The sequence below is a fragment of the Canis aureus genome, chromosome 31, assembly GCF_053574225.1.
Source record: "Canis aureus isolate CA01 chromosome 31, VMU_Caureus_v.1.0, whole genome shotgun sequence".
NCBI classification, from domain to species: domain Eukaryota; kingdom Metazoa; phylum Chordata; class Mammalia; order Carnivora; family Canidae; genus Canis; species Canis aureus.
The window spans coordinates 23475799-23488341 of NC_135641.1; the positions used below are offsets into that span (position 1 = coordinate 23475799).

Below are 12543 nucleotides of genomic sequence, written 5' to 3' on the forward strand. Positions count from 1 at the left end.
GAGGTGGGCCAGCTCCCCGGCCTCTCCCAGGTGTAGCTGGTCCCACCGGGAACACACGGCCCTGGCTCCTGGGCCTTCCTACCCTCAGACAGAGCTGGGCAAAAGTTCCAGGGATTAGCCCTGACCGGCTCCTCCCACCCTGGGGTTGGTAACCCAGCAACCAAAGGGGAGAGGCAGGCAGATGAGTCAAATGGAAGCACAGAATCTCTGGCTTTGTGTTTTGTTTGTGAAAACTCCCTGTGCACACAGGCTGCCTTCGACAGGGGATGGCGGGGCTTTCCCACACTGCTTCAGGCCAAATGTTCCTCCTCAAAGGGGTGCCCAGGCCCCACTTGACTGCTAATGCGGACTTAGGGACAAAGCTGGTGGGCCAGGGGGAGCCCATCCTGGCTGAACTCTTTGGCTGCCTCTTTCACTTGTTTTTCTCAAGTGAAAACAAGGCTACAGGCCTGAGTCCCACGGGAAGGTGGCGTGGTAGCTGAGAAGTATGGGCAAGGGAACCAGCTGCCTGAGGCCTCCGCAGAGCAGAGGCAGGCTGGGGTGCATAGACAGCAGGGCTCTCCGGTGGCCAGAGACCAAGGACGGCTTCTCAGAGCGCCGAAGAGACTTCTGGGGGAACCCGGCAGGAGTGGGGTGAGTGGTAGGAAGAGGGCAGCTTATCAACCAGGGGAGGGAAGCATCCGGCAAACTGTGTGAGGCAGGCTGCTACAAGTGCCGGAAGAGTTAGGAAAACACAAGTGTGCCAACGGGATCGGCTACATAATTGGAGGGGCCCAGTTCAAGATGAAAAGGCAGGGCCCTTTGTTAAAATCTACCAAGAATTTCAAGCATGAACCCGAGGACCCTCTGAGCAACCGCATAGGTTGCACACCCACAAAGCTGACCCTGGGTACCTATGAGTGGGCTCCTGGAGCAGCTTTGACAGCAGAGGTGGAGTGAGCTGGGGGGTATCTGCCTCTTGGCCGTCAGCTCCCAGACCTTTACCAGCCCTGAGACGCAGCCTCTCCCCACCAACAGCCGGTCTCCCTGCGCTGGCACTTGCCTCTCAGGAAAGGGGGAATTGCAATGTCGTGGTGAGGACAGGGCTGAGGACTGGAATGGACCTCTAGGCCCAGAGCTCCAAGGACTCCCCGGATGCGCCAAGAAAGGCAGGTCCAGTGGCTGGAGCCCCGTCAGAGTGAGGTTGCAGAGGTGTCTGGGAGCAGGATGGAGATACAGCCAATGGACTCCACTCTGGATCTCCTCTTAAGGACCCAGCGGACATGTCCTGAGGGTGTGTGTGACAGTCCAGGAGCAGAACCAAGGTCTGGGAAGCCTTATTCTCTCCTGGGGACTTACCTCCAACTCTATGTGGTCATGGAGCTTCTTGCAGGTAGCTGCAAAGGTCTCCGAGGTGCCAAATTCAAAATACCACAGTTTATTTTTCATCCTGCACAATGAAGCAGAGAGCTGACTCAATATTCTGTATTTGAAATGGTCGTGCAAAATAGCTATGCCAGTGGGGCTGTGAGGCCCAAGCCCTTAGCATCCTGCATTCCTATATTTTCAGCACTTCTTAATCAGATGATCGATCACCTGTAGAAATTTTTCACCAGCTGTTCTGGCTACGAACTTAGAGAAAAACCCATTCATTTCTTAGACATCATGGCTACTTGGCTGAACCTCCACCTGCTCTGAACTTCCTGGACAGAGCAGGGGGGAAAGGTGCACTGGCTCCTGTATCTGGATCAAGGGAAGAGTCCTATGAAAATCAACCAGAGGTGGCAAGTGACATCATCTCTATCGTGGTCCTTTCTACTGATAATGCCCAGGAACTTCAGCTACAGGCCTCTCTTGGGTATCGCTGGGGTACAAAGGGAAGAAGAGACAGACTTTTGAGACTTGAGGTACAGATCGTCTCGGGGCAGAGAAGAGAGAGTTCCACACTAAACCAGCCAAAACACGTGTTGCTCTATGCTCTGCCTGAGGGACGCAGAGTGGAGAGAATGAGAGACAGATTTGCCAGACAAGGTAGAAAGAGAAGAAAAAAGTGAGTTATTTGGTAGCAAGTGGCTCCCCCCACCACACACCTCTTCTTTGATTGCATTTGGCTTAGGTCATGGCAATACTTCATTTAGGGGGAGGCCTGGTCATTTGCTTCAAAGTAAGAGCTCACCACTTTGAGCTTTAGAAGTTTTCAACATTTTCTTTAGTGGGAGGAAAAGAAAGGGATTCCCATGTAGCTGGGGGCTTTTCAAAGTCAGATGGTGTCTCCTGACACTTGGTCACTTTGATCAGATGGTCTCACCAAGAAGTGTGTCTGATGGTATCCCATTCCTTCCATCCCAACTGTTGTCCCATTATGAGGGGCTGGCTAAGAGAAGGGACACCTGTCCAGTTTATAAGCTGGCAGATTTTGCCAAGGAAGGATTAAACAAAATCACATTTTTCTTGGCACATTCTTCAGGAGAGGGGAAGCTAACTTGTGCACTGCTGATCCTCCATCCTCAGATTCATGGACTAGAAGGAACAAAGCATTCTTTGGAGGGAAGAGGGCTCTTATTTCTTTCTAGTAGTCCTTGGGCCATATTAGATGAGTCTTCAGAACAAAAGGCAACTTTTATCTCTGCATTTCTCAAAGAGTCTGCCTGGAATGTGAAGATGATGAGACTGTTCTTCCATGATGGTTTCTAAGACCTACTTGACTGGAAAGTCACCTTTTTGACTTTGTGTATGTATGAAAAGAAATAATAAATAACGAGGAAAATAAGAACAGGTAAGATTTAGGGAGTTATACCTAATGAAGAAAGTTAGCAGAACTGGGTATACTTTTAAGCAGACCGGTGCTTCTCAACTAGTGTGCTCCAACAGGGCATGCCTGGAATGTCCATCCCCTCAGTCTTTGGGGTAGCCAGGTTGGGGCCTGGGGCAGGCTGAGCCCTGCTGTCATAGTGGGGACTCTCATCTGTATGCCAAAAAAGTGCTTTTGTTTTCTACACCTGCCCTGAAGTGAAAAATATTGGGAAACACTGTTTTAGATCACTGGTTCTCTGTAGGCACAGTAATGGGAATACGATCACCTGGGGACTTCATTAAAATACAGGTTCTGATTCAGCCATTCAGGACTGGGGCCTGAGAATTCTGTGTTTTTTTAACAAGTTGCGGATGCTGGTCCAGGGATCACACCTGGTGCCGTGAGGATGTGGAGACCACAAGTATGGTTCTGAAACATTAGTATTCATAAGAACTGCCTGGAGAATATGATTAAAATCTTCCTTCCTGGGCTTCGATCTGTAGAGAGTCTGCGATAATTTTGGGATAGGGCCCAGGAAGAGGCAGGAGTGCCCAGGGGATCATTACGCAGGTGGTCAGGTGTCGTGACTTTAAGAAACATTCCTCTAGATACCAATGAAGTGACAACCAAGGAACAGAATGGACTGATTAAACCTGACAGAGAGGATTCCTCAGGGAGGATAAAATGAGGGTCAATGCCTCTCCATAGACAATGATGGCAAAAGACCCAGGGACAGGAAAAACACAGACCGTCATAAATGTCAAGGTTGAGCATTCCTCTCTGGCAGCGAAAGCATCTCTATAGCCAAGAGACCTGCATTGTGATTCCATTTTCAAATATCACTTCTGGTCTGAATCATGACTTGAAAGTTATTGCCAGGAGATTTAGAGTTTTAATAAAAATTTCCGGAAGCCACCTGCTATTTTTGTCCAGAAGTGGCTCTTCTGATAATCTAATAAGGTTAAGAGGTCATGGTTAGGTCAGTGCAACAGAATGACAGAGAGGCTCAAACAGACTACTCATCCATTGCTGGCAAGTTGCTGCCTGTGTAATCTTTGGCAAGTGTTAAGCCTTAGTTTCCTCATCTGTAAAATGGAGTTGATACAAAGACCTGCTTCAAAGGGTAAGTGAGAAGATTAAACGTGGCGTTTGCAAAGCACTTTACATAAGGCTTGCTGCAAAGCCAGCTCACCAAGAATGTTAGCTACTTAAATATTGGTTATTATTTCAATGTCTTGAGTTGACATATTCGGATGACATAGGGCAAAAATGACAGATCAGGCTGGGTGGCTATAGACATTAAATGTGAAACATTTCTAGTATAGGAAAATATGTGATCCTATTTGTTGAATCATGTGTCTTGACTTGTGGTTAGAAACATATGTTCCCCACATGTTTGTTCTAATAGCTTTTTCCAGATCATTACCACACCCTAGTCCTTGGCTAATTATCTTGACTGGTCACACAATTGTCCAAAGACGTGATGTTGATTAGGAATATGCTTCTGAGAAAGTGTATGTTTGGTGTGAGACAAAGCATTTCAGTTCAAGAAATTAATTGTGCCGGAACTAGATGGGGTTGTGCTAGGTATAACTGAAGAACAAAACACAGTACCACATGAGGAAAGATGGACAAGGAAAAAGATCATAGAGTTGTGAGCTAAGCCCTAAGCACTGAGGATACCTAGGAGAAGGGATATCCATTCTTAATGAGGCCAGGGGCAATCAGAGAAAGCAACCTGGGGGGTGAGGGGTAGGGAATGTCAAGGTTGAGTTCTGAAGAGCATGAAAGGGAACAGAGAAAGTGGAGCATTTCAGGCAGATAAAGAAGCCCAGGCAATGGCACAGGGCAAGAGAGAGCATAAACTTGCTGCAGGTGTCCTGAATTCAAGGTGGGTGGACTGGTGATCGGGCAGGTAAGGCTGGAGAGGCAGACAGGAGCACGATTGTAAAGGCTGGGGATGTTACACTTAGGTGTTTGGGTTTTAGCTTTAAGTCTATAGTGTATCATGACCATCCTTACCTGAAGGTAAGGGGTTGGGGTGATAGTAATGACCTGATAAAATCTGTGCTTTTTGAAAATCACTCTGTCCCAAGTGTGCAGAGTAGGTACAGACTGGAAGCCTAGAGAGTAGTTTGGAGGTGATGTAGAAATACAGAACAAACTGGGAGGAGCTCGAATGAAGGTAGTGACAGTAGAGTTACAGAGAAGAGAATTCCTTCACAAGCTAAAATTTAGGAGGTGGAATTGACGAGCTGGTTGGTTGTGAGGAACAAATAAGAAAGAGTCATCGCGGTAACACCCAAGGTTTTGTTGTAGCATGAGAATGGCAGGTGCCATTCGCTGAGAGAGGGACACAGGAAATCAAGTCTCCAGTGGTGGTCCTCCTTGTAACTGAAGGATAGCACTTTGGTGTTTGGGCCTATCTGTCCATGCATCCATGCATCTGTCCATAGAACATCTGCTAAGCCGTCCTATGGGCCAGGCACCGTGTAGGGCTTGGAGATGGTGATGAGTAAGGGTCTCTGGCCTCACAGAGCTTACACACTTTTAAGAACTTCACCAAGACACTAACATTTGACCTTTGACCCACAGAAGACTATGCAGCCAACATTTAAGAGCTTTTACTTCTTCTCAGGGACATTTTAGTTAGAAGTGAATACTTCCTATTTCTGTGGCCTATAGCCATGGCCGTGAAACATTTTACATACGCTCTCTCTTTCAAGTCTCAGAAGAACCCTATGAGGTAGATACTGTTGCTACAAATAAGGAAACTGAGACTTGGGAGGATAAGTAACTTGTCTAAGGTTGCAAAGCGAGTGAGCGCAGAGTGGTGCCCAACCCTGTGTAGGCTTTGCTGCTCTGCCACTGATCTTAGCGTGCTCTGTGGTGTGGTGCTGTTGTGTTCCTACTGTGCTCACTAGACTGTGAGTTGTGGTTCTCCTTCTCCAGGTTGTTAAGTGGATGTACTCAAGGACCTGGGGTGTCAGGTTACCTTGCTTCCTAGGAGATACTGTCTGATGCAGAGTGTCAGGCCCTCCCAGCTCCCAGTGACCAGGGGAGTTCAAGAGGAGTTGGAAGTGGATTTGTCACAGGAACCTCCTGGTTTTGAATCTACCCAGTCTCTCAGTCAGGGAGACCAGAATGGACCCTGGTAAAGCCAGATGCTTCCAGGACACCCTGCACTTTGCCTTCTCTCAGCTCACCCAGAAATGGGGCAGGGGCAGTGTCCCAACACAGGGACAAAGAACAGGGAAAGCTGGAAAACAAACCAGCTTAGGAGGCACGTGAAATCATCTACAGTTAGGTCTTGGTCCACAGAAGGCCCTTATCCCCTACACATTAAGTTTGTTGATTGAATGTTGCTGATGCCCTGTCAGTAATCAAAGTACTCTTTTCATAATGAAGAAGGTCACTTATGTGGCTAATCAGAAAAAAAAAAAAAAAAAAAAGCCACTAGCCTTTGAGATAATATAGAGGGTGGATTTTTAGGTTGTCTCTGTCCTAACCACCAAAATGTTTGAATGTATGAAGGCAGGGGCCATGGGGACAGAGATAGAGAAAGGAAGGGACCCCTATGGGGCTAAAGCTGGTTCAGGGAAAGATGGTTCCCAGAACCCTGCCCGACTGAGGTCAGTCATTAATGGTGGGCCATGAGGTGGAGGTTGGCTTCAAGCCAAGTGATGTAAGAGAAGATAAGATAGAACCTTTCTTTATATATGTTGGGGTGTTGTTGCCAAGGATTTCACTGGTAGGCGAATCTAAGGCAGGGCTCCATGCGGGTTTCGGACTGCCCCCTCTCGCAGCCCCTTCACATCAGGAAGGAAGCCAAACTCCCAGCCTACCATCACTGCACACCAAGACACCAGGGGCGCAGTAGCCGGGACTCCTATCCTAGGCTCTGTCTACACTGCCAGAGCAAATCTGTATAGCATGGAGTGCTGACAGGTTTTTTGTTGATCTGGAACTAGACTCTGGCCTCTTGATTTTGTACTCTGCTGAACGTTTTACATACATTCTCTCTTTTTAGTCTCAGGAGAAGTCGACGAATAGGTACCGTTGCTACCAATAAAGAATTCACACATTCAAGTGTGTTCTTCTCTGCCTCACCTTCCCTTTTTACCGTTTCCTTGACCAGCACCAGCACCTTTCCCAAGCCTTTGGTAAAAGTCTATAAAGCATATGATACTCTACAGTTTGCAGTGGGAGACGGCCCCTACCCTACCCTGCCAACCAGAGCCTGAACGCCTGTGTTTCTTCTCTTTTGAAGACGGCTCCCCAGACACGTGGTTAGCCCTTGTTGGGAGGGTTGCTGCTGCTGCTGCTGCTGCTGCTGCTGCTGCCTATGGCACTGGTGTCTGTGTGTTTCACCTTCAGTTGTACAACAATATGGCATTTGGGATCCGAGAGGCTATGGTTCTGCCACTAGCTGGCTAGGTGGTGATATGAGTTCTTTAAAGCTCCATTTCTTCTAAAAAATGGGAATTTTTTTTAAAAAATATTTTATTTTGGAAGGGGAAGAGGGTGGGAGAGGGACAAGCAGACTCTGTGCTGAGCGCAGAGCCTTGATGTGGGGCTCAACCTACAACCCTGAGATCATGACCTCAGCTGAAATCAAGAGTCTGACACGCAACCCATGGAGCCACCCAGGCGCCCAGGAATATTATTTTCTGTCCCACAAAGCTGTGAAGCTGCTGCGGCAAATACAGAGCACCAAGCAGCATTTAATGCATGGCAAGTACTCACTAACTGTTCTTTCTAGTTACTAGGAGATGCAATCACTGGGAGACTCATTCCTTTAGGGGTAGGAGTAGGGTTGGTGAGGGGTCTATCCCAGGTAGCCAATGTATTTGAAGAAAATAAAGCTAACAATGTTTTAGTGACTTCTGGAGTGCTCTTTTCTGTGTCTCTCTTCCAGGGTTCTTTTTTGGCTCACCATGTCTTTCCTTCTCATAATCACCTTTTAGCTGGAGAGGACTAATCCTTAACCAGTTGTCCTGGGGCAGGTTTCCATGTCCACGAAACTCCTAGATGCCCTGTCAGGCTCGAAACTACTACCCAGATGAGCCCATCTTGAGGCAGAAGACCCCCACTGGGCTCCTCAAGGGACTTCAGTCACATGGAGGAGAGGCAAACAGCAGCAGTGACACCGTGGGCTGAGTCTATTTCTGGGTTTTCTTAACTTCCCCCAGCTTTATAAGAAAATAACATCGATTGCACACTAGTGAGCTGGATCTTCTCATTTGACAGATGAGGGCAAAATGAGACTAATTAAAAATGTTCTTTTGTATTTGTCAGCGATTTAGGGCTGGATTCAGTCATCATCCCCACAGCCTATGAATAGCTCGTTTTCAAGAATGTCCACAAGTTAAAACCAAGCTAGCTGCTGGGCATTTTTACCAACAAAGGCCATGGAGCTTCTGATGGCCCTTTTCTGATATTCTAGGAAGTTTTAAGGGCAATAGGCTTTTGAAGTCGTGAAAACATGAAAACATTTCTTTGGGCTTAGAAGGCTACAAAGAGGACACTACGGCTATTTCTAGAAATAGGAGCCCTTGAAGTGATGGTATTCCTCTTTGTGGTATGGACTTTGATAATCAGGTTCCCTGAGTGGGTCATGACTCAGTCGGTCAATCAGGCCTTCTTGTCAGCCTCGCCAAGCAGATGCTCCCCGCGAGATGGCGTTCTGCGCCGTGTGGAGGGGGTGGACTGCTGTGGTGGAGGGCCTGCTGGGCCAGCGGGCGGGAGATCGGCCAGCCTCGTAGCCCTAGCTCTCATACACATGCGCATGTGACACCATGACTTACACAGGGTGTCCTGGCCTCAGTTTCCTCATCACAAAGAAGGCCATGGAACAGCTGATTTCTAAGGTTTCTCCTGAACAATGCGAGGGTGGGAGAGTCGTGTGCTCCACACTGCCACCGCAGAGGGATGTGGGCCCCACTACGGCCAGAAGTGCCATCTTTTAAAGAAAAGCCAGAAATATGTTTTTATGTAATATCTCTGATTATTAGAGTTAGCAACAAATTCATTTTTTTGGGGGGGGGGGTGGGAGAGTGAGGGACAGGAGGGGCAGATGGAGAGGGAGAAAGAATCTCAAGAAGTTCCATGCCCAGTGCAGAGCCAGATGTGGGGCTCAATCTCAGGATCCTGAGATCATGACCTAAGCCAAAACCAAGAGTCAGACATTCAACTGACTGAGCCACCCAGGAGCCCCCCAATACAATTTTTTAAAGGGCTAAAATCTACACATCTGGGGAAAATTATAGCTAGCCAACAGGCTACTTTGGTACACTAATTATAAATTTTCATAAGTTTCATCTCAATTAAAAAACAAAGCGAAGAGTTTCAGTTAATGCTCTTAAGGTGGTGGTGTTGCTACTACTCCCGGAGACAGTAGACTAGTGCCAGTTTACTAAGGTGAATAATAATCCAGCAGAATCACACGGATGTGATAACACAGAAAGCAAAAACAACTGGAGTTGAAGTGATATGAAGGATGAAGGTTAATAATAATAGAATACTTTGTTAACATTTTACACTGTTTGAATCCCAAGTGCCTCTGGGAGTTAAATAGTTGGGTTAACTGAAGTTTAGATCAAAGGTTTAAAAAAAAAAAACGGGCTGAGGCAGGTGGGCTTGGTTCTAAGGCCAGAATATTAAGTCCTGTAGGGGCCCATGAGCATCACTTCACAGGTGCTGCAGAGGCCATCTGTGTCACCCGCACATCCAGCTGCCCTGGCCCATCAGAGAGCTTGTCACCACATCTAATCCACCCTGCATGCTGTCCCCTGTTCTCACTGCTCGCTGGAATGGGCACTCCATGACCCTCAGGCACGGAGCTATGGATGCAAGAATCTTTTCCAAGAGGGGGCAGTGGCCCCTCTGCTATAAGGGAAAGTGAGCCCCCCGCAATCAGGAAGGAGGCTTTATAAATAGCTGTTTTTGTTCTCTGAGTATGACTCTTGTGCCCGCTAGTCCTGCCAACAGATTTGTCTTGGCTCAGTGTATTTCGGCTTTAAGGGGCAAGGTATTTGCTGGCTGTTTTCCATACTGGGGACAGACTGGTGTTCACGACACTGGGGAGAATCTAGGGGGGGCGGTGAATAGATTGGAGGGCTGGAGACCAGAGACCAGGAGGGGGTGGGTGGAAACTTGGGGAACAAAACAAGAGGGAAGACCTCAAGAAGGAGCTAAAGGAAACAAAGAGGCCAAGAACGTACCTAGCATGTATTTTACAATATCAATATGGAATCCTCTTAATAGCCTATGTTATAACAACTTTAATAACTTCTTAGCTCATTTTCATGTGTGAAAAATTACCTGTAAAATCACAGATGACAGATCGTTTGCACTTAAGGGGCCTTTGGGGTCCGGGGATTCCCAGCCAGAAGATCACAGGTTCCCAGGAATCTTCCAAAGTATGAAAGGAGTCCATGAGTTGCTGTCAACATCTCTTAATGTGAAACAGTATTTGTGCATTTACTCGTAATAAAGCCTGCACAGGCTAACTAGTGGGTTAAATTTTTTTTGCCATGGGATGGAATTAAACCAATTACATTGGTTGGTCACCTCCTGGTAACCAGAGGTACTGATTGTACAGTAAATGGATGTTGTGCAATTAAAAAAATGGGAAAACAAGTTCTTACTTAGAACAGCTTTATGGCTGATAGAAATCATATTTAATATGGCACCCATGGCGGTGAGTGATGAGGGATGATGAAAAATAGTGCACTATTTGATGGTAAAAGGGTACATGCAGAACTGCTAGTCATACCAGCTCTGGAAGGTGGTTTTCTTCTAAGCCAGAGCAGCCTTCTCATGGTACAGATTAAGAAGCTGAGACCAGTCCTTGGTGATGCACTGGCTGGAATCCAAGGCCCAGCTCCCAACTTTTAGTCCATGTCCCTTACCTTTCCACCTGCCCTGGCTCCTGTTGCTGTGCCTAGGATGTAGCTGAGAATTGGAAACATCAGCCAGAGTCACAGGAGCTAGGGACTGCAAACCTGTTGGCCATCCTCAGATGTGCTTGTGGGCTGGCTTTGTCACAACTTAGAGATTGCAGCTCTAGGTTGGCTGGCTCTGGTTGCTCAGGGCGCTGTGGCACTCTTCTCCACAGAGCCTGTGGTCTGGGCCTCCTTATTGGCCTCTGGTCTCCACTCTTCTCCCAAGGAAACAAAGAGCCAAACCCACTTGGCACTCTTTCCACTGCTTCGATGGAGACTGGGGTCCAGAGAACCTGCCCCCTCTGAACAATGACCCTTCTGTTTCCCACAAGACAGTTTGTTTCTGTGGACTACGGACATATTCTCCTTTGGTAAGCTCTCCCCATTTCTGTCTGGCACCTGACAAAATCTCCTCCTAAGGGCAGGACTCCAGCAAGAAGCCTGCCAAAGTCTGAAATCTGATCCTCCGTTTCTGTAGCATCCGAGGACACGTGCGTGTGTGTGTGTGTGTGTGTGTGTGTGTGCAGGCACACACACGGGCCAAAACAGGGAGGCTTCTCTAATACTCTTCTACTAAGCACAGTCACAGACGTGGCCTCTCTGAGGTGACAGGGTCTCTCGAAGCCCCACAGCCCAACCTGAGAACTGCCGCAGTGATGTGAATGCCACCACATGGTCCTGCCACTTTGGGGGTGACCCTCAGGAGTGACAGCTGGTGAGGCAGCTAGGGTTTTCCTCTCCTGAGGGCCTGAGTGTCTGGAGTGTTTTTCCAGTCAGTATCTGTCCTTGCCAAGAGAAAATTGCTCCCTTCCCCCATCCAAAAATAAAAAATAAAAAATAAATAAAATAAAATAAAATAAAATAAAATAAAAATTTAAAAATCTCACAGAGTTTGGCTGCTTTTAGCAATCTTTTCTTCCTTTGAAGATTTATTCATGGAATGAAAATCCCCCTCAGGCCGATTTGGCTGATGCCAGAGGGCTCTGAGTAAGCTTGCTCTCCTAGTTCTCAGGGAGCAAAGTCAAATACCAGGACAAGAAGAAATCCTACACCTGGAGGAAAAGGGGCAAAGGCAGGTGGGGGATGTGTGTCTCTAAGGTTCTGTAATGATTGCTTAGCTGTTGTGTATCTTTTTTTTTTTTTTTCTTTTCTAAGTAGGATGCCCAGTGTGGGACTTGAACTCACCACCCTGAGGTCAAGAGTCACATTCTTTACCAAGTGAGCCAGCCGGGCACCCCTGTTGGGTACCGTTTTTGATTCTGGGCTATGCTTTACCAGCATTCACACATCCATCAGCCCGGGAGGCTGGTCTTTGAAGGCAGGTGAGGACAGTTAAGGCCCAGGTGGGCAAGATGGCTGATTAGAACAAGTCCCAAATGCCTAGAAACTAAGGCAGGCCACCTGGCTGCAACTGAGCTCGTGTCCAGGAAGGCTGCTTCCTGGGTCCTGACCAACGAAGACTAGAAACTAGAAACCATCTGGGTGAGTAGAGGCAACCCTAGAAGCAGGTCCACACTCACACCCTACTTTGATTGCCAGGTGGACTTCTGAGAGAGACAGCAGAGCTTTGCCTTCCCTCTGCACTCCTTTTGTCTCCAGCTCACCGTCCAGCTGTTGAGAATCATCCCAGTCCCCACTTACCCAATGTTTATTGTGTGCTGTAACTGCACTGGCTGTTTTACAAGCCCAAGGGTCCCCCTCACGTGCTTCTCACATCTACACGCCAAGGGTTAGTCTATAGATGCATTTGAGACTGTAGTTCCTTCAAAATGCAAAGCTAGACAGGAATGGTATCATAGTATCTGACATGATGAATGAGCCTGC

General features: G+C 47.6%; 1 protein-coding gene and 1 long non-coding RNA gene across 8 annotated transcripts in view; one reads left to right on the plus strand and one right to left on the minus strand.

The window, feature by feature from the left end:
* DGKG (diacylglycerol kinase gamma) overlaps window positions 1-12543 on the minus strand; it is a 205345-nt gene that overhangs the window by 67003 nt on the left and 125799 nt on the right. For all 7 annotated transcript variants that reach the window (XR_013369441.1, XR_013369442.1, XR_013369440.1 and 4 more), the window contains one exon: window positions 1339-1429. Coding sequence is in view for 1 of the 7 variants with exons in the window: in XM_077879993.1 (XP_077736119.1) it covers window positions 1339-1429 (91 nt within the window). In the remaining 6 variants the exon portion in view is untranslated. The remainder of the gene's footprint in view (window positions 1-1338; window positions 1430-12543) is intronic.
* Window positions 1-12543, plus strand: part of LOC144302539 (uncharacterized) — a 37152-nt gene that overhangs the window by 14094 nt on the left and 10515 nt on the right. The gene's annotated exons all lie outside the window — the stretch shown is intronic.